The sequence below is a fragment of the Salarias fasciatus genome, chromosome 11 (genome assembly GCF_902148845.1).
Source record: "Salarias fasciatus chromosome 11, fSalaFa1.1, whole genome shotgun sequence".
Taxonomy (NCBI): Eukaryota; Metazoa; Chordata; class Actinopteri; order Blenniiformes; family Blenniidae; genus Salarias; species Salarias fasciatus.
This window is the reverse complement of record NC_043755.1, coordinates 2986596-3009954: the sequence shown is the minus strand read 5'-3', so window position 1 is coordinate 3009954 and position 23359 is coordinate 2986596. Positions and strand designations below refer to the sequence as shown.

The 23359-nt window shown below is 41.1% G+C and overlaps 2 protein-coding genes across 2 annotated transcripts; one reads left to right on the top strand and one right to left on the bottom strand.

Annotated features, from left to right (window-relative positions):
* The first annotated feature begins 3491 nt into the window (after window positions 1-3491).
* Window positions 3492-5124, top strand: LOC115397468 (C-reactive protein-like). The gene is made up of 5 exons (XM_030103801.1): window positions 3492-3566; window positions 3748-3802; window positions 4011-4113; window positions 4224-4515; window positions 4603-5124. The coding sequence occupies exons 1-5, from the start codon at window positions 3492-3494 to the stop codon at window positions 4819-4821; spliced, it is 744 nt and encodes a 247-aa protein (XP_029959661.1). The 3' UTR covers window positions 4822-5124.
* A 4020-nt stretch (window positions 5125-9144) lies between these two features.
* LOC115396410 (metalloreductase STEAP4-like) lies at window positions 9145-20008 on the bottom strand. Its single transcript, XM_030102284.1, has 10 exons — window positions 19971-20008; window positions 19686-19905; window positions 19484-19591; window positions 15981-16051; window positions 14736-14820; window positions 12677-12955; window positions 12489-12583; window positions 12232-12385; window positions 11944-12108; window positions 9145-9925 (listed from the first exon to the last, which is right to left on the bottom strand). The coding sequence occupies exons 1-10, from the start codon at window positions 20006-20008 to the stop codon at window positions 9671-9673; spliced, it is 1470 nt and encodes a 489-aa protein (XP_029958144.1). The 3' UTR covers window positions 9145-9670.
* Window positions 20009-23359: the final 3351 nt, after the last annotated feature.

Genomic DNA, 23359 nt, shown 5'->3' with positions numbered 1-23359 from the left:
GAACAGGAAGTTTTAGGTTTGATAAAATCTCACGAACCTACACGCCTTCATTAGCAGGTGATTTCCATCAGGTTGATGCTATGAGGCGACAACAGGCCTTATCATTTCCTTAAGACGGGTTAATGGAACTGCCCTCAAATCACACCCAAACAAACTATTTCAGAAACGTCAGCGCGTCCTGAAGACGCTGCTTCAGATGCCAGCAGACTTTTTTTTTTCCCCCCACACGTTCTTCAAGTCACTGTAACTGACAAAGTTAACACTAAAAAAGTTTTTGCCTTGTTTCTTTCCCTCCAATTGTAATTCTCTCTTCACATCTAAACTCCGTTTCAAAGCTGGAAGTGTAAAAACAGATCTTCAAAGCAGACTCCATTCGAGTGTGTTGCTTTAATTCTCCGGCGCTGTCTTGCCCACCAAGTCTATCTCCTCCTGTCTGGAAGTCAAACTCAGAGAGTTTTTCCCTGCTGAGTTGAATGTGCTGCGTCTCGTCGTCTGGATCTGATCCCTCTCCAGGGTTCATCCCTCTGGCTGATCTGATGCCTCGTCTGTGAAACAGTCATATCACATAAGTCTTCCACAGATGAAAAAAAAAAGGGTGGGGGGGGGGGGGGGATGTGATAGTAGCTAGACGACTGATATTAGTGACACGAGCTGAACGATGTAAAATATATCAGACCTTTATGGTGGTTCATTTAGGTTTTAAGAATTCATTAGAAAAAAAAAAAGTTCGAAGATCAAAAGGATTCAGCCAAACAGGGTCGTCTCTCTGACACAGTTACAGTCCATGAATCTTTATCCAACCCCAGATCACGAGGAGCTGGAAATGCTCCCATTTGACGATACAAATAAAACAAGGCAAAATAAACCAATAAACCTTTTACAGGTCACAAGATCATCAAAAGACAAATCTCACACAGTTAGGTTATCGGTCTGTAAATCATAATACAGGTTATACGGTGCTCCAGTTTGTTCACATGTTGTCTGTCACATTTGGGTCAAGAGAGGTGGACTCGTGATGCCAGGGATGGCAAAACCGAAAATCCAAAGGGTCAAGAGGAACAAAGCCACAGGAAGACAGAGTGAAAGCCGGGACAGGCAGGAAAAGGCCATTATTTACTCAAGCCACCAGGTGAAGCCAATCACACACTCGGGCTCAGGTGAAAGACATCAAAGTAATCAAACACGAGGAACAAGGGAGCCTGAAATACACTCACACTCACTGTGTTTCCATTATACCCCTAGAATTGTGCAAAAATGCAAATATCACATTAAAAAGCTGATGGAAACACTTACATTAAAAAAAAAACAACCTCTAAAACATCACTAAAAAGCTTTCATGCTCTCGTGAGGTGGTTTTTCAGGCATGTCGATAAAAAAAAACATATCACAGAAGTGTAATGGAGAAACCTTTTTTCAACATTTACATGTCAGCGGACGTGACGTATGACGTTACATGACCAGTCCACTCAAGTAAAGAACTTGGCATATTCCAGTAAATTTGTAGCTAATTTAATTTATTCAGTGTTCCAGGGCTTCAACTGGATTTCTTTTTTCTTTTTTTTTTCAGTAAATTTAAGGACTGTGTCTTTTATTGACAGAGGTCTGATCTCATGGTTGAACTCGCCTCTAATAATCTGACTTCGCTTTATGCTTGTCCTCATTCGCCATTGGCTGATGTAATGTTGCCACTTTTTATTGTTGAATGGAAATAAATCAAACTCAGACTGGCAGTGAGTCAGAGAAGATTTGCAGAACTGCACTTGTTATATCCTGGATTGACCTTGAAGAGTTTTCTGTAGTTTTCCTGATTGTGAAAACGTGTTTCTCCAACGTTGCCAAAACAGAAGCCATGCTTTCACTACTGAAGCTGTTTAGGATGCATTTAATGGATTACAAAATGCAGAGAAGAAGCAGATGTTGAAGAGGTCAGTGAAACCAAGGGGGGCACGCCCAGCTTAAAATTAATGTCGACAGAGGAAATAGAAGTCATGTGCAGCCAAGAAAAAATAGATGGAGAAATATAAACAGCATCCATTAATCTTCTCCACCCTTTATCCAGCTTAGACCGGAGCCAATTCCAACTGCCATGAAGACATGCAGACGTATATACAGAATATTATTAGATATATCATGGAGGGCCGTGAGTAGCAGCTTTACATTTATAGGAGCCTCAGAAAATTTCAGAGCGGGTACCAGCAGCTCAGGCTGCTTTGGAAATGTTTGTGTTTATAAGGAAGTCTGATGTTTTTCTCAAACCACTGTTGAATTGTTCTCACACAGAAACACACAATAGGACCCATTGTAAGGAGGAAAAAGAACAGAGAAAGCCACAAATCCGGTTCACTGTTGCTCGAGGATTGTATTGGGTTGGACTGAAATTTCTTATCATGACAAATGAAAATGATTGCACAATTTTAGGTGAATATGGTGAAAATTAAGTAATACCAATTCTTAACAGTGAGACAATTATTCAGTTGTTCTAAACTTTCTAAGGTTTTTGTTTAACGACACAGATAAGGAAAAATACAGCCTTTATTTTGAAAGTGTGAATTAATCTTTTGGTTTTTGGATCACATCGGAGCCAAATGAGGTTCAGAATGATGTAAAAGTCAGGTTGAGAACAATAGCTCAAACTTCTAAAACCTTCAGAGAGAAATGGAACTGAAAAGTATGAGAAACCTCACGTATGAGAAACAAAAACTGTTTTTTCAAAATATTTTCACTTAAAAATTCAATCTCTGAATTATAAACCCTCACTTTATAGACATTTGAACACATCACATGTTGGCTTTTACAACACAGCATGCGGTGCTGTAGCACCAGGGAGGCATCGAATGGACGCCAACAACACACACAGCCAGTGTCACCGAGAAGCTTCATTATGAAGAAGAACAATGGGTCCTGGAGGTGACGGTGACGGTGTTCCCCTCCACTGAGACTCCATCCGCGTTGGAGTGCAGCACAGGAGCTAAAAGGGATTTTATCAAGTCAACACTCACAGAACATTCTCCTGCATGTTCAGAGTGAAGTCCATGCTGAGTCCTTTTCTTCGCAGTCTTATTGTTTTTTCTCATTTTGTTTTTTTTGTAGCAGAACAGGCTTGCTGCAGTCACTTTTAATGTTGCCGTGTTGCTATTGAGTTTCAGCTGGTTTACTGTCTCGTCTAACGAGTTTGCTGAGAAGCAGAAGTATAATTCCTCATGCTTTAAGCAGTGAAACGACAGCAGAAACTTCAACATTAGCTCAAAGCTGCAGCAGAGCTGGTTGTTAGGTTTTCACTAGTAGCTCCACATGTCTGCCACTTGGAATCTTATTTTCACAAGCATGTCTCAAGAAATCATGAAATAAACATTATTTTTTTTAAAAAATAGAGAGAAAAACACAGGCTTTAGCTTCAGTTAGAATTGCAATGCATGAATGATGTTCACAAGGAACTATTGCATACGTCTGAAGCTCCGATTGTTCTGACTTCGAAACGCACATTTAAAATTATGAGGAAGCAGCGAGAGTATAAAACGCCCTATTCCTGTTCATTTTCCCTACAACACCCTGAACCCAACGCAAAGGTAAGATCACGACATGATGATCAGGGCAGAATAAAGTGTATCAGAGTGACTGCAAGTCCCTTTGCATCTTTACTTTCCATCAAACTGAAATCATCAAGAAAAGACTAACACTATTCATAGAAACTTAATGGCAGTTTTTCTAATTAAAACGGAGCGCTTTTCTTTGTTGACTGTGTATCAGATGGCATTCTTGCTTCTGTTCGTGATGCTGACAGCCTGCGCCGCGAGCCCTCAAGGTAAAATATCTTTATTTAACAGTGAGGAAATGTTCCAATTAAATGACAACCCAGCACAACAGAAAGATTGCAGATATTGTTGAACTTCATGAAAAAGAAATGGGGAAAAAAAAAAAAAAAGAAAACTATTATCTGTGTATACATGGTGCCTTTAATTGCTTTTTTTTCCCCCTTCTTTAAAATATACCTTCTTTCATTTATTGTGCAGATCTTTCAGGACAAGTATTCACATTTCCAGAGGAAACTAATACAACTTATGTGAGACTGAATGCGTCCGTCCAGAGTTTCAGTGCTGTGACTGTCTGCCTCAGGTAGTGTGGAAATAACAAAACGCACAAAGAGAGCCACCATGTCTTCTTCAGAAAGATACATTGCATGGTTGACTTTTTTAAGTTTTAATTCTCATTTTTGATGCCTGCAGGTTCATCACTGACCTGAGCAGATCCCACAGCCTTTTCTCTCTGGCCACTCCGTCTGCCGCCAATGCCTTCCAGATCAGGACGGATCCTGTGTCTTCCGGGTTTATCGTGTTCGTCAATAACAGAGTGGTGCGATTCTGGGGGCTGAACTACACGCCCAATCGGTGGCACTCCATCTGCTCCACCTGGGATGGCGACTCCGGCCTGGTGAGGCTCTGGTTTGACAGCGAGTCCACAGTCAGCAAGTTTGCTGGTGGAACCGGCATCAGTGAGCCGGTCATTATTCTCGGACAGGTACGGATCATTGTTCCAGGTATTCAACAATGAATTAGCTTGCGTTGTTTTCTAAAAGCTGAACTCCATGCTTTGTAATCCACACAGGACCAGGATTCCCTTGGGGGACGCTTTCAGGCCAGGCAGTCTTTTGTTGGCATGCTGTCCAACGTCCACATGTGGGATTACACACTTTCAGCTTGTGAGATCCAGAACTACGTGGATGATCTGAACTTCGGTCTGGGAAACGTGCTGAACTGGAGGGCGCTGGAGTTCAAGGCCACTGGCAGGGTGCTGCTGGAAGACAAGATGTTGGCCTGTCACTGAATATCAATGATCTAAACCTTCTGTTCATCTTGATCATCAAATGTTTTTCCTCTGCAGATTTTCTGTCTCTACATTCAGTCTGAGGCAATTGTAATGACTTTTACTACTTTCTTCCTCTCAGAAACAGTCCGATTGTTATAAAGGTTTTACCTGATCAGCCAAATCATTTAAAGGACTGTAAACTGTTGTTTGATGTAATATCTTCATATTATGAATTACATACTATATCGCAGAAAATTTTGGAAAAAGATTATAAAAATAATTGATTAAAATCGGCAAGTTATGCCCTCATATTAAACATCACGATGTTCCTTTAGTCATTTCTGCTGACCAACCACTCACAGGTTTCATCACATCAGCGGAAACCGAAGTGTTACAGAAGGAAGGTTTTGACTTTGAACAGTCGTTAACTATTATCCCAAAAACCCAGTCCACCTCACGTCCGCATTGCCCCACTTTCTTTATAGAGCCCCATTTTATACATAAAATCCACACAAGTTCACCTAAATATTTCCTTATTACTGTAGCCAGAAAAGACAAAGCTACAGATCATTTCCTGTATGTGCTACGTGAGCCTTGTAAAACTGCAAAACTCTCCTCAAGAGCAAAGCAGCTCAAAACCAGGAACTAGGTTACTTCTAAAAAAATAAGTACTATTGTTTTGGTGCTTCTTCTATGCCATTTCCATTTTGTTTCCCACTTGAAACTGGAAATCAACAGATGCCAGAGCACCAAAATGCATATAATAAACTAAAAGTAAAACCAAAATTCTGTTGAAGTAAATTGTAAAGGTTCAATGATGATGACGAAGTGTCAAAAAACAAACATCTGTTAAATACTGACAGCTGCATTCATCAGTACGGTGGCCCAGAAGATACAACGCCACAGCACAACACCAAAAACCACAACACAAACGAAAAGGCCTAAGTGCACAGCTGTAAAGAAGATACATCAGTCCAGGGGACAATATTTTCTGATGGAGCCAAAGTGAAACTAAATGATGGAGGCAGAGTCCACACATAAAGTTAGTATAATTTCAATATAGTGACAAACACTACTGATTTCTGTAAAACACAGTGCTGTCAATCAATCATCAAATAGCAGCATAATTGTTGCATTAATGTACAAAATAAATATGTAATACTGTTTTTTTTTTGTTTGTTTTAAAGGAGCTTGCGCTAAAGAAATTTCATCTGAGAGTCAAACACTTACTGCATTTTGAAGGAACATTTCATTACTGTGAAATAGTATTATAATTTTTTATCAACTCTATTCATTTGTGGCAGTGTCAGCGATACATTTTAAAAACATAAGATCCTTGAAATGTCTTGAGCAAAAATCCTCCTTCAACAAAGTGTAACCTTAAGAAAATAATTACTAATAAATATATTTATCCCTCAAAAGGACCATTTCCGAAAGACAAATGTGTATTTGAACAATGGAAAGGCTGAACGGTCGTGTTTTTCCTTGAACTTACTGCTATAAAATTAATTGAATCATTTAAGATATCAACTAGAAAAGCACAGAGCACACACCTCCACCAAACAAACCTGTATTTATACTTTATTAGATTTCTCAAATACCAAAACATACCTGTTTTTTTTTTCCAGGTTTTGTTCATGTTAAATTAATTTTATTCACAGAAAGTCGATTTTTGTGTAATGGCGGTTTCCTTCTGGATCTAGTTTCATAACTATTGAAGATGGAGCAAATTCGTTGGCACACTCCCTTTTCACTCGACTCTCAGCCACAGTTTGCTGTTAGTTGTAGATCTGGAGCTTCATTTGTTACCTTACAGTGATGAAAATGCCACAGACCCCCTATTTTTCTCTTTTCTGTATCGTATTACCCACAATTTTGCCTGGATTTGGATCAAACTTTAAAAAATGTTTGAATATGCCATTGCACTCGGGCACATGTGTCGAACTCCAGTCCTCGAAGGCATCCTGCATGTTCTAGGTCTCGTCTTGTTGTAACACAGTTGATTTCAATGAGGGTCTCCTGATTGAGCTGTTTTACAAGCTTCAGTATGATAACATGAGATTCAGGTGAGCTGAAGCAGAGAAACGCCTAAAACATGCGGGATGCTGAACCTTCGGGGATTCAGTTTGACACCCCGGCGCTAGGGTCGGACAGTTTTTCTATCATTCCTGCCATTTTAGACCGAGATGTTGCGGAATTACATTTTACTTCCCATTTACCGAGCTGTCAACAAAAATTTCAAATCAATCCGGAATCCATGACTTAATCCGGATCGCTCCCAAATCCGACCGTAACGGCTTGAGGTCTGCTGCTAACAGACAAACAAACAGACAGACCCTCCCGAGAACACAACCTCCTTGGCCAGGGAGATAATTACTGATCCTGCTCTGATTTTTCCTACAATGCTTTACAACCTATGCACTGAACCCTGGTCTTTTGTTGAAGCACTGCAGCGGGGTGATTACAAGCAAGACGTCGACAGGTCCACAAAGATAAAGTGGGTTGTCGCTTATCGGCCTTCGAGATGTGGTTTGCTTTTCTAGCAATTAGCGATAACCAAGAGGGACAACTAGTTATTTATCTTCATCGCGTTTTGACAATGGTGAACTCTTCTCTGAAGCCGCTGCGGCATTTGTCCAAACTATGACATTGGTTATGCTGTAGCCTACTTGCAAGTCTCCAGGGACTTCCACAATAAATTAGGCTACAAGATAGGAGCCGCAGCAGTAACACCACTCACCTTAAACCTCCCTTTTGACATTGCCTCTGAATCAATTAAGCGTTATACGGTGTGTGGGAACCCAGAGAAAACCCCTTGTGGTAGGCTGGCTGCTTCCTGATGTAATGGAGGGCAACTTTTACCTCAACAGACTGTGGGACTAAGGATTTGAGAATATTGTAAAGGTCTAATCCACCAGACAATGGGAAACGCTTTTACTCGAGATGCCATTTGCCCCATTGAAGTCTGGGGGCCACGGCGCGTCGGACACACGCTGCGCTGAAAATGTAAGTCTCAAGTGCAATCTTGAAGCTCACCGAGCCGGGGTTTTTTTTTTTTTTTTGGTCTGCATGAAAAAAATAGGACACAGTTTGTCATGATATACCGCCGTATGGAAGCTTTTATTCCATTTCGCTTGAACTCGAACAACTCAAAACTCAAAGTTCAGAGAAAGTAGAAAAGACATGAAGGAACATCCACATTTCAAATCTGAAACTCCTGTCATTGTTTTTATTAGAAAAGTCTAAGATGGCTTTAAAAATCAACGTGCACATGAAACGAACTCGAAGCACTCTGCTGAGTGTCGTCAGCTTCACTCATGAAACCATTAGTGTGACAAGATACAACTTTCTTTTCAGCAATACATGTATTATGCAAACCAGACCAGAGTCAGAATATGAAATTTAAGCACAGGCATGTGTAACTTTGCAAAAAAAAAAAAATGTGACAATTGTATTACATTATTTTGTTTGTGCACACAAAAAAAAAATAAAGTCACAGCTTCAGAAAATAAGCCAGTCATGCATCAGGTTTTACATCTATCATTTAACACAACAATATACATTTCTTAAGACAATCTCTTGTGTATTCTCCACTGTGCACAAACGACGATTCCTGCTGTTTTCTCACGCTCATCCATGATACATGACCGAACCTTCACGGGTGGAGACGCACTAAATGTCTCGTAGGTTTCTGTCTAGGTTTGTAAAATCAAGCATGAGAGGAAATGGTGTATGCGAGCAAGCTTGTTTCACACTTTTTCTGCATGTTGCTACATCTTAATTCTTTCCTGAGGCGATATTAAAATACTTTATCTCGCACAACAACACACATGCACACATAAAACCCGGTGCACTCTCTCAACAGGAAATAGGCTGGAATCAACAGCAGTTCTATGGTAATAGGAGGATAATACAATGGGAGAGCGTGTAAGAGATTACAGATTGTGCTTGCAGATAATGCTGTTAGATCCTAGATAACAGGATGTCTCTGAATAAACGCTCCGCTATGGGCAAAAACAGGCATCGCATATTTCTAATATAGCAGCAGCCTCTCACAGCGACAGCCACTCTGTCTTCCTCCCCGCCTTCCTCCGTCTGCAGACTATTAGCGCGGCACACATGCTAACCTCTCAGCCATTCTGCACCTGTTCACCTGCCGCAGCGACCAACTTTCCCAAATCTGACTCCGCATGTGGAGAACATAATTAGCTTAACCCCCCTGCCCTTTATGTTGTGCGTGTGCATATGTAAGCACGCGTGTCCTCCAGCGCACATTTGCATGCCCTTCAGAGGGAGGCAGTCCTGGGTAGAGAGGTATTTGTGTCAGAAAGCGGGGGGATCAATAACATCCTGAAAAGAGAGCAACCTCGGGGATGCACTCGCTCCACGTGAAGAGAAAAGAGAGTGGAAAGCAGAAACTATTGCCTGTGTTTATCAAAACAATGGGCTTCAGCGGGGGATATCAATCACCACGCTCAGTGAAAAGATACAGCACAAACATGAAAACTGGGCTTTTCTTTTAACAAAGCTCAGAGAAAATAAACATTAAAAATGTTTATATCCACAGAGACCTGTCCATTTGGCTTGATTATCTATTTTTTTTCTCTCTCTCCAGGTTTTTTCCTTTCCTTTTCTTTTTTTTCCAGAAATGCACAATTCAGTTGAGAACAGGCACAACAGAGAAGGAATCAAGAGGCGTAATCACACACCAGCAGAGGAAACTTTTTGGCATGTTGTTCTTTTTAAAAAAATTATTATTATTTTCAGAGAATTGCTCACTTCTTTACAAATTAACAAATTACACCCACAAGATGTTTTTCAAGAATCATTTTCTTTTTTTTTTGCACAGATCTCTGCAGGTTTGAGTTCACAGGTTGGTGGCGCCCATCACCTCCTTGGGTTTGGTCCTCTCCCAGCCCTGCCGGATCCGGGTGAGGGAGCGGTCCACGCAGGGCAGAAGCAGGAGCAGCTTGAGCACCAGCACCACGGAGGGCACGATCAGGCACAGCATGTAGCCCGGAGGAGTGTACCACTTGTAGGTGCTGGTCTTCAGGAATTTATTCCAGCCGTAAATGTAGCCGTGTGCCGTGCATATGAAGAGCGTCAGGTACCCCAACTTAGACTGAAACACACAAAGAGAGAAGTAATGTAAAAATCAATCAATTCGTTAAAAAGGAGATTCAATTTTTTTTTTTAAATGTCTACTTTTTAAACTTCTTTGTTCATATATCACTTTGGTGATGACTCTCACATTCTCAAACTACGCTGTTTGTACTGATCAGTATGTTTTTAAAACACATCCTCTAATGCACTCACTGGCTTCCTCAGCATGCAAAGTCCTGATTGTGACCACAGCTGTGCCATAAATTTTACTTCTAACAAACCTGGGAAATGTTCCATTTTTGTTGGCACTGGGACTACTGGGTTTGGTCGTGCTGCAGTGTTTCGAGTAAAAAGGCGTGTTGAATATTTTGGGCGTCTCGTTCCCATGACAAGGCCAGAGTTTTTAAACGGCGCGGGAAACAAGGAATTACAGATTTTATCTTTCTTAGTCGAGTTTCCAGTCAGTTCACATCATGTAATCTTTTTGCTGCTTTTAAAATCTTTAGCTGCTCCTAAACTCAACCAAAATTTGAATTAATACTTTACAATTTTGTAGCGAATGCTTATTTCCAAAGAAAATATGCTTTTTTAGTAAAAACATTACAAAATGTCTTTACTAGAATTGGCAAAGTAAGGCTTTAATATAATTCTATACTGGTAAACAAAGTGTAATGCTTGCAATTGACAATAAATACAGCACCAGACAACTGTAATCTGATGAGAGACCTCTGTGAGCGACAGGTGCGATCATGACAAACTCCTTGAATATATCAACCTCTTAGCTCAGAGTGGTCTCCTAATGAGTTTTAAATGGATGACGGTTTGTTGACTGAGAACACGGAGAAGCGAAGAGATTTTGTGTCCAGTCGTTCAGCTGGTGAGAGGCAATGAACCTGGAGCTGTGCGACACTGGGTTATTAGGACATCCAGAGAAAAACCACACAGGCGGCTCAAACTACATGCCAACTCTACACAGAAACATCCCAGTCTGGATTCAAACCACTCTGACTGAGAACCACTCCTCCAGCGAGATGCCTCTCATCAATAAATGCAAACAAGGCAATTTTCCAAAATGCCAAACCTTTTCACTGAGTGTTTTCTGAAGAATGGAATATTCATTTGCACAAAACGTATAATTATATAAAAAAAACAAAACTGCATTATCAAAATTCTGCTTTTTTAATGGATAGAAAGTGTCTGACCCCCTGCTGTACATCCTCATTTATTTTCAGTAAATTTCAGGATAATTCAAAGTAAATTCAAGCTGTTTTAGTTTTATCGACTGTACTAACAAAACCCACAAGCAGCAGCTCACGTTCTGTGATGATTTTCTTATGGATGTGAAGAAAAAGACGTGCCACTGCTTTTTGTTCAAGCAGAATGCTCAAGTGTTAAAAAATTACTAAAAACAAAAACAGCCATTTCACTGACTTAGAAGAGCAAAGCCTGCGTACCATACATAGTCGCTGCTTTACAGTCCGAACTGATCACAGCTACCACCAGAATGTGAGTCCATGTAAAATAATATCTGTTATTTTATATCTTTTACAACTCCTTCCACCAGATCATAAGAGTCATCTTGACCTCGACCTCAATCTCATTCCCCCTCCGAGGCCTACCTATGGACCTGACCTTTACACAAATGGGATTGTGACCTGCATTAACAATCGTACCAACGGGGACTATACCAGGTATCATAATTCTATTTAATGAATAACTTAACATTTAAAATCCTGGGCTAAAGTCCGCCCGGGTTTCACTCTGTGCACCGGTGTTGGGCAGTTAGTTAACTAGGCTCCGGGGAGACGAGTGCCCGGCACATACTTCTCCTGCACTTTAATAACTCTTACGCAAACTTGTAAACTCTTCACAGAGATGGCCACAAAAGCCCTAAAAGATTTTTTTTTTTTTTTTTTTTTTTTTTACCACCACCAAGCACATGACTGATTATGTATTCCAGCTTAAAGGTGAAGGCAAACAAACACACACGGTTACACACGGCCGTATAAAGGACTGTATTTCCCGCTGTGCGCTGACCTGAACGAAGCTGAACTCTCTCCAGCTGAGAGAGCCTCCCACTGAGGGCAATGATGTTAGTCCTAGCAGGACATAGAGGAAGAAACCCAGGATGCCCAGCACAAAAAATGAGTCGGCGCCCCAAGCTTCGGTGTTATCAAACGGGGTGATTTCATTGTTCTTCGTCTAAAAGAAGAAAGAAAGCGAGAGGAGGTGGTTACACAGAGCACCCTGCATCGAAAAGTAATCTACATGTCATGTCGCTTATCGCACAGAACACTGAAATTGGTGAGGACCAGCTTGCTTTACCTCCGCCACTGCTTCCACGATTTGGTTGTACCTGACGTTGTAGCGAATGGGATTGACAAACGTGTAGACGGCATGAAGAAAAGCAAAGCCGAGTGCAACCAGACCCATCTGCTTCCTGCACAGCATCCAGCGGTCCAGCCAGTTAGGGAAACGGCTGCAACACGCATAAATGGGTCAGAAACTTCAAAAAGCGTGCAATTTTTTAAGGAAAAAGTGTTCTGATGGCAAAAGTTTTTCGCTCCGGTTTGATGTCTGACCTGTATTTGGTCCCTCTGTAGAGCTGAAGGAAAGCGGCTATAACGCCGGGCAGGTAACAGAGAGCGAGCATAATGAGGGACACAATCGGAAACACCTGAAAGAGAACACAGAAAAACAAAGTGAGCAAATACTGACAGCCATAAATAAATATATACAGTAGGCTGCACAGAAAAGGGTAAGTCTTTACCTTGTTGCCCAGCGACATCATGATTCTGTAGGAGATGTTTCTACCATTCTCAACATACGCATAGATGACATCTCTAATGAGCAGATAGAAGTAGAAGAAGGCGGTGAGGCCCACAGCCACACACAGAGGGATCTTCCACTCCGAGAACAGCCGCAGCGGGAAGTCCTCCAGCTCTCCGGCTGCCGACAAAGACCCTTTGTCCAGAACAGCGAGGCCCAGTTTGGTGGCCGTCTCCGCCACCGCGCGCTTCGCCTCGGCATTGTCCCCACACAGGTACACCTGCAGCACGGAGGGACCGGTTATTTCCACAGCGAGCTGCAGCAGAAGACATCTATATGTGTTTCGATTTTTTCTTTTTTTTTTAAAAAAAAAATGGATAACAGCTGAAAGCAAAAGTGGGTCGTAACATTTTAATATCCATCCAATATTTGTGTCACCCTGCAGCAAGCCCAATTTTTCTATCTAAGTGAGAATTGTCAGAGAAATGCTGTTATGCTTCTGCCTTTTGCAAAAATTACTCAAACAGAGATAAACCACATCGTGGTTGATGGATTTTCAGTAACCCTTTGGAGCTTCGGCATATAATTTAAGCCCTATGTAAATACAGAAAAGATATCCTCGGCTGCAGTTACACAGTCTGTATGTTTTCTTAAAGTGAAATGTCTTCTGGAATGAATTACAGAAGGAAATATGTGTCTCTGGCCACATTCACAGTCTCATTCAGTTTCTATTAACTAGAAATCCACACAATAATTTACCACCACTGCTTGAAATATCGAGTACACCACAGAACTGTGTACACCTACAGCATCCTTTTTTTTGTTGTTGCAGAATTACTGTTGGCAATTTCAATGATTTTGAGCCCAAACCCCTGGAAAACACACTGCTGTGTAAAAAGACAAACCTACTTTATATACATACGCTACCGACGTCTACGTCTCACAGCTCCGAGGCTTATTATCACACTCAACAGCTTTTTGGTGAGAGATATGATGATTAAATTGTTTGTGGGAAAAAAAAAAACAAGACTACCAAGAGAGTAGTGAAGTGTGTATGTGTGTGTGTGTGTTAGAGAGAGAGAGAAATTTGACAGGCATATAGCGGAGTCACTGGGATTGAGTAGTTTTTTTCCCCAGGTGTGTGTATAAGTGGACCGGGCAGCCAGCCATGTCTCCCTACATTACTGCACCAGGAACAGCGGGGGACGGCCGACAGACTAAATCTCCATCTGAATGTAAATGTGACAGAGCTACTGCCCCGCTGTGGATCTAATCAAATTGCTGGCCAGGGAATAGTGCACACTTACAAGCATGTGCGTGTGCGCACGCTGAACTGTAACTACATGTGCGCTGATAAAGATACACGCATTCAGACACTCCACTCGTAGCTACCTGTTATCAAAGAAATAGAGCACTGCAGTGGTGTGCGTGTGTGTGTGTGTGTGTGTGTGTGTGTGTGTGTGTGTGTGTGTGTGTGTGTGTGTGTACGCGCATGTATGGGGGCTTGCTTGTGCTGAAGAGGATTTGAGGCAGATTCAGGTTTGGTCTCCAGAGGTTCCAGCATGTTTGTGTTTCTCTTTGTAGCTGTGAAACCGAAGCTGCAATAAACATGGGTCTTTACTCTTTGCAACATCATGAAGTGTGTTTGTTTGTGTGTTTATACAAGCACTGTCCTCATTTTCTCTTGCATTGTAATAGAAAGACAGAGCGGAATCAATATTCAGCAGCAACACAAATGACATCAATTATTCTCCCTAGATCTTGCTGGGTGTGTGGGGAAGTTGTCTTTTTTTTTATCATTATTTAGAAGTTCGAGAGCCCCTTTTCTCACCGTATTAGAAGAAGTAATGACTGTGATTACTGGTAACTGGTTTAAAGTAAATCATTCCTCCTCAGTATTGGATTTAATTGGTGATCTCAGCTCCTGCTCCCTCTCGGTCTTTGTATCTTTCATCGAGTCGTCTAAAGTCTTCCTTAAGGCTCGGAAGCTGGCTGGCTCTGTGCTGCCCTGATCCCACTGACATCTTTTAGCGGATTCTTTATTCCTGCACTTCTCTCACCTGTTTCCCGGCCAGAAGTCCATTTTGCAGGGCCCAGGCAGAGAGTGTGTTAAAGCCTTTCACCACAGCAGCGCGGGGGACCAGCCTGCCGAACACACAGCAAGGAATTTACCTGCTATTGTTTCTGTTTACAAACAGCGACAGGGAAGAAAGGTCTCAAAATGTTGGGAATCAATGTTTTCACTTTCAGTGGAATGGAGACGCAGCAGGCCGACCAGCCACGGTGGCCAAAAAGCCTTCATATTTTTTTCATTTGTTTTTGATTCAGTGGAGAGTTTTGATGTCTCATTCTCAAAGTGGTGTTTAGGAGCACTTCTCCAAGACAATAGTTCTCTCACATCAAGGACAACCAGTGTTACTCAGAGGATACTGATGCAACAATGCCACCCCCCCTTCCCCCCCACATTGGTTCCATGTCTTTAAAAACAGTGCCGACATCAAACCTCACTTAACTGAATAATTTACGTCAGCAGTGTCAAACATGTGGCCAAAAAAACGATACAATACAGCTTGGAGGATGGATTAGCGAAGAGTTTGAAAAAAAAAAAAAAGTAAATACAGACATTATCTGCAATTTTTTGAGTACAAGTAACTGCTGTTCCTGATTTTTCGCACAATGCAACTCTTTTCCGACACAATGCAACTCTGGCAGCCAGAACTGAAGCACCAGACATCAATGTTTAGAGCTGAGAGGTCAGCGATACCAACCGAGCGACACCATTTCCAGTGAATCATCTTTAGTGTGAAAGGCTTTTGACAGAACTCAAAGCAGAAAAAATATCTTTGTTTGACGGTAGCACAGCGAGATACATTCTCTGTATTTAACCGATAAACTCATACGAGAGAGGATTTGAGAGGATTTCTTAAAGAGCCACAATAGTGACAATTAAGAAAAACTTTCACTTTACACGCTAGTGCTGGTTCGGGGATTCGAACCAGTGACCCTCGTGGCCATAAGCTGGTTTTACTAACCTCGGCTGTCAGGAAGAAAAAAGTGTGACAGGCAGGAATTCAGACAGCACTTTTCTTTCTTTTCTTAAGAACATTTCAGATTGCTCATAACACATTTGGAAAGAACTGAATCTTATATGAACATTTCCAGGATGTGCTCATAGATTTCTGCGCTGAAACTGGGAGGCTCTCTCACAGCTCGGTCCGGGCGCGGCGCTCTGAAGGAAAATGAGTCTGACACCTAATATTTACATGTACGGCAAATTTATGAATAAAACATTTCCTCCACGTTACCTTTGTAAGTAGATGGCGTTGGCTTCGGGATACATGCCTTTCTTCGGGTTGTTGCTGAGGTCCACCAGCACCTTGAGAAAGTAACAATTCCATTTAAACATTCAGTGGTCTTTTCTCTGTGACCTAGAAATCAAGACGGAAAAATCAAGCGACTCAGAGCCGCCCGCAAAGAGTAAATTAAAGACGTTCAGTGGGGATCGTCACTTGCCAGGCTCCAATCTGCAAAATTATAAATCTGTACCATCTCACCCTTGTAGGTTGTGGATTTTCCTCTGTGTCCTTGTTCTCGGTCTCTAGTATCTTATTTCTGAAGAGCTGCTTGTTGATGAGGTGCTCTTCATCGCTAAATGCTTATTTTGTCACTTTGTTCATCTCATCCCAAATGGTTAAGACCAATTTGCATCCCTGAGTCTGGTTTAATCTCACTTTTGTTTGTTTTATTCTAAGTTCCTGAGAATGATGGAAAATAATTGAATACTTTGCTCTAAATTATCATCTGACTGTCAACTGTCAACCTTTTTAAAATGATAAGTATAGTCATTAACAAAACATAAGAAGCAGAACCACAAAATAAACTCTCTGATATTAAAAAAAATAGCATTGAATTGCATGATTTAGGCTCCATGAAGAGATAACATTTCAGTCGCACTCCTGATGTGTGGGCAAAACATCATGATCTTTTAAACACAGTAGTTGTCCAGCAAATAGCTGATCAGGAAAAAAAAATCCTTTCTTCAAAAAAACTCAGATCATTAGTTTAGCTGTCAATATATGAAACCCTAAATAAATGGAACATGTTTCCAACAGTCATCAATCAACACTTTTCAGCATGTTTGACATCTGATGAATAAATCCAGGCCCTCATTTACTGCGGCCCAGCATAAAGTGTGCTAAACACAAACAGCTTGTGCTTTCAGTCTGTGTGTGTTTTATGATCAACCAAAAATAACGCCACAAATGGCAGCAGGGATAAACAGAAGTGTTTAAATTAGGGTTGTGCATGCTTCTGATAATATTTACGGTCTTCTGGAAAAGATGCTTGTTCACCATGGAAAAGCTGGATATGAATTAAATGTCATTCTGCAGAGGCGGAAGAGTTCGTGGGGGATATTCATCATGTCAGATTATTACCGCAAATACATATGAATTAAGAAAAATGTCAGTAATACAAATGATCTGTCACAGATCTTTTAATAAAGTCTGCAAGCGGAAATTGTTGTGAGCCAGGTGAAGAAATCCAAGCACTGAGTGAATGACAGCTCAACCTTGGATTTGCCAAAAGTGTCTTCAGCTGAACAAACATAAACCGAGGCAGTGGTTTGATCAGCAAAAGAAAGAAAGAAATCTTGTGTGCCATATAAAATCAATCAGAAAGGTATCTATTCTTCCTGATGTGAAGAACATGTTGTCTCAGCAGGAGCGAGAAAATCTAATAAATGAGTTTTCCTTCATTATACGTCACCACTGTAACGCTGTTTTTACTGGTCTTCCTAAAAAAATCTTCAGACAACTAAACTCAACATGCCGGAGCTGATTTTACTTTTTATGTCCCACATGTTTGGAACAACCTGCAAAAACTGCAGGATGGTTGCTGCTGCCTTTCAGTAAAGTAAGAATTTATTTTTATCTTAATTCTACACTTTTTGATCCCATTTTTTTTACTGCTATTTTTTTTGTGTTTTCATTCACAGCATATTAACAGGTGTCGGTAAAGAAAGAGAATATGTGTGTCAATTACATTCGCCTCAGAAACAAAGGTCACATAAAAAATTATATTTGAGGCTAGAATTTTCTTTTACAATTCAACTGAACTCATTTGACCTTGGTCACCTCTTCTGCATGGCAGCAGTAAAGTTCTGTTCAACACGGTTGCAGTTTTACACCATTATAACCGAATATTACTCAATAAACCACCAAACACAGGCCGTATCTTGTATCTTGTATTACTATCTAAGAGCATTTTACCGATAAGACCGAGCGACACGAGTTTATATGTAGCTGGTTTTATTGCAACTTTATGACTGTTTATCTTTTTCAACTCTCACCTAATTAAATGGTTTTTGCCCCCGACTGGGTTTTAACATTACTGAGTAACCAGTGCAGACATAACAACACATAACAAAGATTATGATTTGGCAACTGTTGAGATGCACCATGAAAAAAAAAAAAAAAAAAACCCAGACAACTTTATTATTACTCCATTTTGGATTTAATGCATCTTATTTCAATGCTATTCATACACTCTGAATGTGCTGAATTTGCCTTTTGTTTTTGTTTTAGTCGTGTCATTTCTCTTTACAGAAACTTGGCCCATCATTTGAAATGTACTGTATCAACTAATTTGAATATCGCTATAAGTCATATTACACTATTTGTCTTTAATCTTTTAATCCTCCCTTCAATCATACTGAGGACACTGTAAGTTCCACGGCAGCATTTCAACATGTCCAACAAAAGCAGTGTAAATCTAATAAAAGTGATGTTTAATTCATGACTTGTTATCAGTAATGGACCCGAGACACTCAGACTTTTTGTGTAATGATCATGAAGAAAATGTGAAGCACATATACAAATATCTGTGATCAAGAGTATTTCATGTGTGGCTCTGCATAGTGAATGCAGTTTTCAAGAAGTTTCTTTAAAATAAAGAAAAAATAATAATTCATTTGTACTGATTGATTTGACTTAGATGTTTTGCTTTTTTTTTTTTTTTATTTCTATGATATGTAGGATTACTGTTAATGGAGCATGACTAGTATTGCAACAACACATCCTCAGTAGGCCGCCACAAGCCAGTTATCCCTGTGGTCCCTTTTCTGACACCTTCTGTTAAAAACCCAGAAAGTCAGAAGGATCGTGAGGCCCCGCTTTCACCGTCCGTACTCAAAATGAAAATCAAGATAAAGCAAGCGTTTGCCCTTCTGCTGTACGGGAGGTTTCCGCCTTCGTCTGCTTTCCATCTTCTCATGTTTTTGCCATTTTGATATTTTATAATCTTTTTAGTCGTCCTCTCTTTAGTTATTTCATAGAACTCACTTCTTTCTTCTCATTTTAAAAAACCACTTATCTTTTCAATACCTCCCCTCTTATCCTTGTACTTCTGCTTTACTTTTCATTCACTTGTCTTGTGTAGTAAGCAATTTGAATTTTACCAACCTGTATTATTATCCGTGTCTGTAATTAAACTTGTCTTGGAGTTGGGACGGTGTTCTGACAGCTAGCATGTAACTCATAAATCTCTTGATTTTAAATATTGTGTACAACATATTTTTTTAATTATGATACAGAAATAGTTCAAGTTGTCACAGAGGAATTCAAATTTCTAGATTTTCAAGAACATTTTTCACTACTTGAATGAGTTGGATTACTGTTCACAGAGATTAAAACAATGATATCTTTTGAGTTATTGATTTCTTTTTGTCTTGAATGCACAATTTAAAATAAAAATGGTTAACACACCTCTGCATAAATGGTGAAGGGTGAAACGTTTAACTTGAATTTACCTTTCCTTGAAGTTGGTTCCGCATCGTCTCCAGGAATTCGTAGTGCTCTCTATGAACACAAACGAAGATGAGGCTGGCAGACTGGGCGGCTGCTGCGTGGGTCATCGCCTGCATCAAGAACACATCCGGGACACGAGGATCAGGAGCTCGTCGGACGGGCTTTCACGTCTTTTCCAGCTGAGTTTGAGGTCCCATGTTTTACCTGAGCTCCGAGAGGCAGGGGGCCACAGGTGTTTGGTCTGCGGCTGCCGTACACCACTCTGTACCCCGACTGCAGCAGACGCTGGCCCAGAGAGCGTCCCAAATCCCCCGTGCCAAAGATGCACATCAGCTCTGGCTCGGGGACAGCTGCAGTGTTCAGAGAATGCAGCATCACGCCGTCTGGCTCCATCTTCTCCTCGATGCTGCTCGCTGCTGGACCGCTTCCTCACCGAGTTCGGATGGTCAGTCTGCCCTGCTGCGTATTTATACTGCCGTGGAGTCTGACCTGTGGAATCTGACCTCTCTCACCTTGTCGTTCAGCATGACGGGGGAATTCTTTCAGTCTGTGTGTATGCCCACGTGCGTACGTCTGTCGAAAGGCGGTGCATTTTTTTATTACGACTGTAATCAACACATAAAACCACAGGTGGTTTAGTGTATCTGATATCTGTTGCGTTTGTGACCGTGACTCATCATTCCAGTCCCACCGCATCCAGATTTCATCCACAAAGTTGCCGTCATGCATACTGCTTCGGCGTTCCAAACATTGATTTCTACAGCACAACTTCAGATTAGCTCCATGGAAAGCTGTCTGTGCACAGCAGCTGTAACATTAACCTCCGATTCACATTTTTCAACAATTCAACTCTTCCTGGAAACACACACTTCTTTATCTCTCTAGTTCAGCTAAAATTTGACTTTCACATTTGACAGGGAAAAAAAAAAAGAAAACTTTTGCTGCTTGCTTTCCAGGGCTGTCTTATTCTATTTCTTCTGTTTCCGCACTAGACATGATACCATGTGGGAGATCCTGGCCCACAGACTCATTATCATTTCAAAAACCCGCTGTTCCATCCAAATGACTGGGGAGAGAATTTGTGTAAATTTAGTGCTCGTGTCCCCGTGGCTAAAACATCTGCAGAGCTACGACACGAGCAGATCCAACAGAGCGGAAATGAATCCTGGCACATATGTAAGAGTTTCATGTGTGACTGCTTTACTTTGTATGAATGCATGACTTTGTTTGCACGTGTTCATCGGGGTGTATGTGTGTGTGTGTCTGTGCATGTGTGTGTGTGTGTGTGAACTCAATTGAGTCTGGATGATCAGAGCTGAGCAGAGTCTCAGCTGTGATCCGCGGTTTGGAGGCAGCGGACTCCGGAGACACGGCGACTACCTGGCTGGAGCAGTGACAAACAGCATCACATCAACTTTACTATTTGCACACAAAAAAAAAAAAATGCGCTCCGTAAAAGCGGCCTCATTGGAATCACAATATACATATCCGGAGCCAGCGATATTTATGGAGGAGGAGCAGCACGTTACCCCAGGAGCTTTTACAGTTGAGTCCATAACTAAAGCATTAATGTCTACCTGGGGGGTTATCGCAGCAAAATGAGAAATCATTTTATGCCTAACCTTTAAGGCATCCATTCACTTGCAGCACTGTAAGAATAGACCTGATAGCAGATCCACTCCGATGACTCATTTACTAGCACTGCCTCCAGGACATCTCTCTTTTCTTGTCCCCTCGTTTTGCTCTCGATACTTGAATCTCACCCTCCGTGTCTCTCTCTCTCTCTCCCTCTCTCCGTCTGTCTCTCTCTGCGCCGTCACGGCAACACTCCTCTCTGGAGTCGGCCTTTCTTCCTTTCTTTCACCCTCCCACCTCTTATCCAATCTTTTTTCAAAGTTAATAACTATTGAACCCACCGAGCAAATTCAAGAGAAGCGAGCTGTTTTGATGGCGCACAAGGCCATGTCATCTTTTGTCACTTTACCAAAGAAACTTAGGAAAACCTAAAGAATAGCTCTTTGACTTTCAGGCTCACAGTCGAACCTGCACACACGCAGGTTGAAACATCCCCTTTTTTTTCTTCATACATTTCTTTGCTTTTCCCATGAATCCAAATGTAATTTCAGGTTAAAATAGTGATTTAGAATTTACAGTTTCTAAAATAACACAGGAAGACCGTCCCCTCTGGACACTGCCCTCCCTATATGTCCTTAGAGGATGGAGGGGCAGAAGGGCAGACAGAGCGCCCAGCTGATTATGTTCGTGCGGTCTCACGAACTCATTGATCTTCTCTGACTGGGGGTGTGTGCATAAGGATTTCAAAGAGAAGAGCTGGCCTCCCCTCAGGGGGCAGCAGAGAGCTTTAGGGCTGGAAGAACTCTGGGAAAACAGAGATGCCTTTTCTCAGCATGAATTTTTCCTTCACTTTTTGAGAAGAAATCATGATTTGGAAAAAATGAGCAGAAAGTACAACAGATGCATGAGAACAGTTCTGTTTTTTATCGACTATGGAGCCCAACATCCATTAACAGTGAGACCTCATGGTGTGAAAAGCAACAGGTAGTCCTGCATTCAAACAAATTCTATTACTCTTTGGCAGCGTTTGCAGTGAGATAGACGGAGGGGACACAATGCGGTTTCAGCTTTGAAACCTCCTCATTTGGCAGCATCCTCTGGCCTTTCTTTCTGTTCACTTGTAGCCTTTGTATTTACTTTATTCTTGATGCGAATCTATTAGCTTTACAATTTACCAATCGTAGTTTTAATGTTGTTTCTCTATACCTTTAATCATCAGAACAGATAGTAAGTAAGCTTACTTTCTAACTCTAATCCTCCCATTTTGAGTTTCCTCTGTGATCGATGGGCAAGTTTCAACCCATTTCTTAGCTTCTTTTTCAGAATCTTAAATATCAGTGGTGTTTTTGTTGGGCGTAACAGTGCAGCTTGGCTTGCAAACATTGTCATTACTCCCATGACATTTGGGTTTATTTCAGCTTATCCATACTGATAGTGATGGTTGTATGAATGTGCATTCATTTCTGGAAGTTAAAACTTGAGTTTTCATATATACAAATGACAGCAAAATACAACAATATTTTTAAATACCGATATGATTAATCCATAGTTTTTCATTTTATCATCAAAGCATCAATGAGCGTGTTAAAAACACACATGCTAAAAACTGCTGGAATCCTGCATTCTGAAATGTGACAAGATTTTTCCACTGTAGCCTGAAGAGAACGACTGTGGCGGGCAGGATTTTAGATTGTACCGAACATTTTGAAGACCTACTTGTATTTTGATGGCTTCATTTTACTAGTCTGGCCCAACCGAAATCAAATTGGAGAGCATGTGAGCCCTGAAATAAAATGAGGCTGACGCACTTGTTTCAAACCGAAGAAATGTATTCCTTGCTAAGAGCATAACTGCTCAGGACACTGTTTGCAGAAAGAGCTAAAATCAGCGTCTACCCTAAAATTAAATATATTTGTAATACACACACGCGCAGGATACAACCATATGCACACACACACACGCACGAGCGCACACACTCCAGGCGGGTCTTGCAACACGTAACCTCTTGGCCTGCAGAGTTGATATTAAGCCGTGCAAGCATTTAGTGCTTATCCAAGAACATCTTGCGACATTTAACAGTGAGGCGCTCTGGGACATGTTTACATCAAACACACGCTGAACCGCCATTTTATAAATGTCAGGGTGGAGTTGCACATTACAGTGCACGTGAGAAACAAGCTGGAGTGTTGTCAGTGTTGTGTTGTCGCAGCATGCAGCACATTTGGAACATGCAAACTGTAGTGCACATTAAACTTTTATTTTGTCAGGCAAAAAAAAAAAAAAAACTCATTCTGGTCTACTTC

Coding starts and splice junctions, on each gene's coding strand:
- LOC115397468 (XM_030103801.1), top strand. CDS start 3,492: ATGAGGAAGCAGCGAGAGTATAAAACGCCCTATTCCTGTTCATTTTCC. Junction 4,114..4,223: donor GCTGTGACTGTCTGCCTCAG/GTAGTGTGGAAA, acceptor TGATGCCTGCAG/GTTCATCACTGACCTGAGCA. Junction 4,516..4,602: donor CGGTCATTATTCTCGGACAG/GTACGGATCATT, acceptor TAATCCACACAG/GACCAGGATTCCCTTGGGGG.
- LOC115396410 (XM_030102284.1), bottom strand. CDS start 20,008: ATGCTGAACGACAAGGTGAGAGAGGTCAGATTCCACAG. Junction 19,592..19,685: donor CCCTGCCTCTCGGAGCTCAG/GTAAAACATGGG, acceptor TTCTTGATGCAG/GCGATGACCCACGCAGCAGC. Junction 12,109..12,231: donor TCGTGGAAGCAGTGGCGGAG/GTAAAGCAAGCT, acceptor TTCTTCTTTTAG/ACGAAGAACAATGAAATCAC.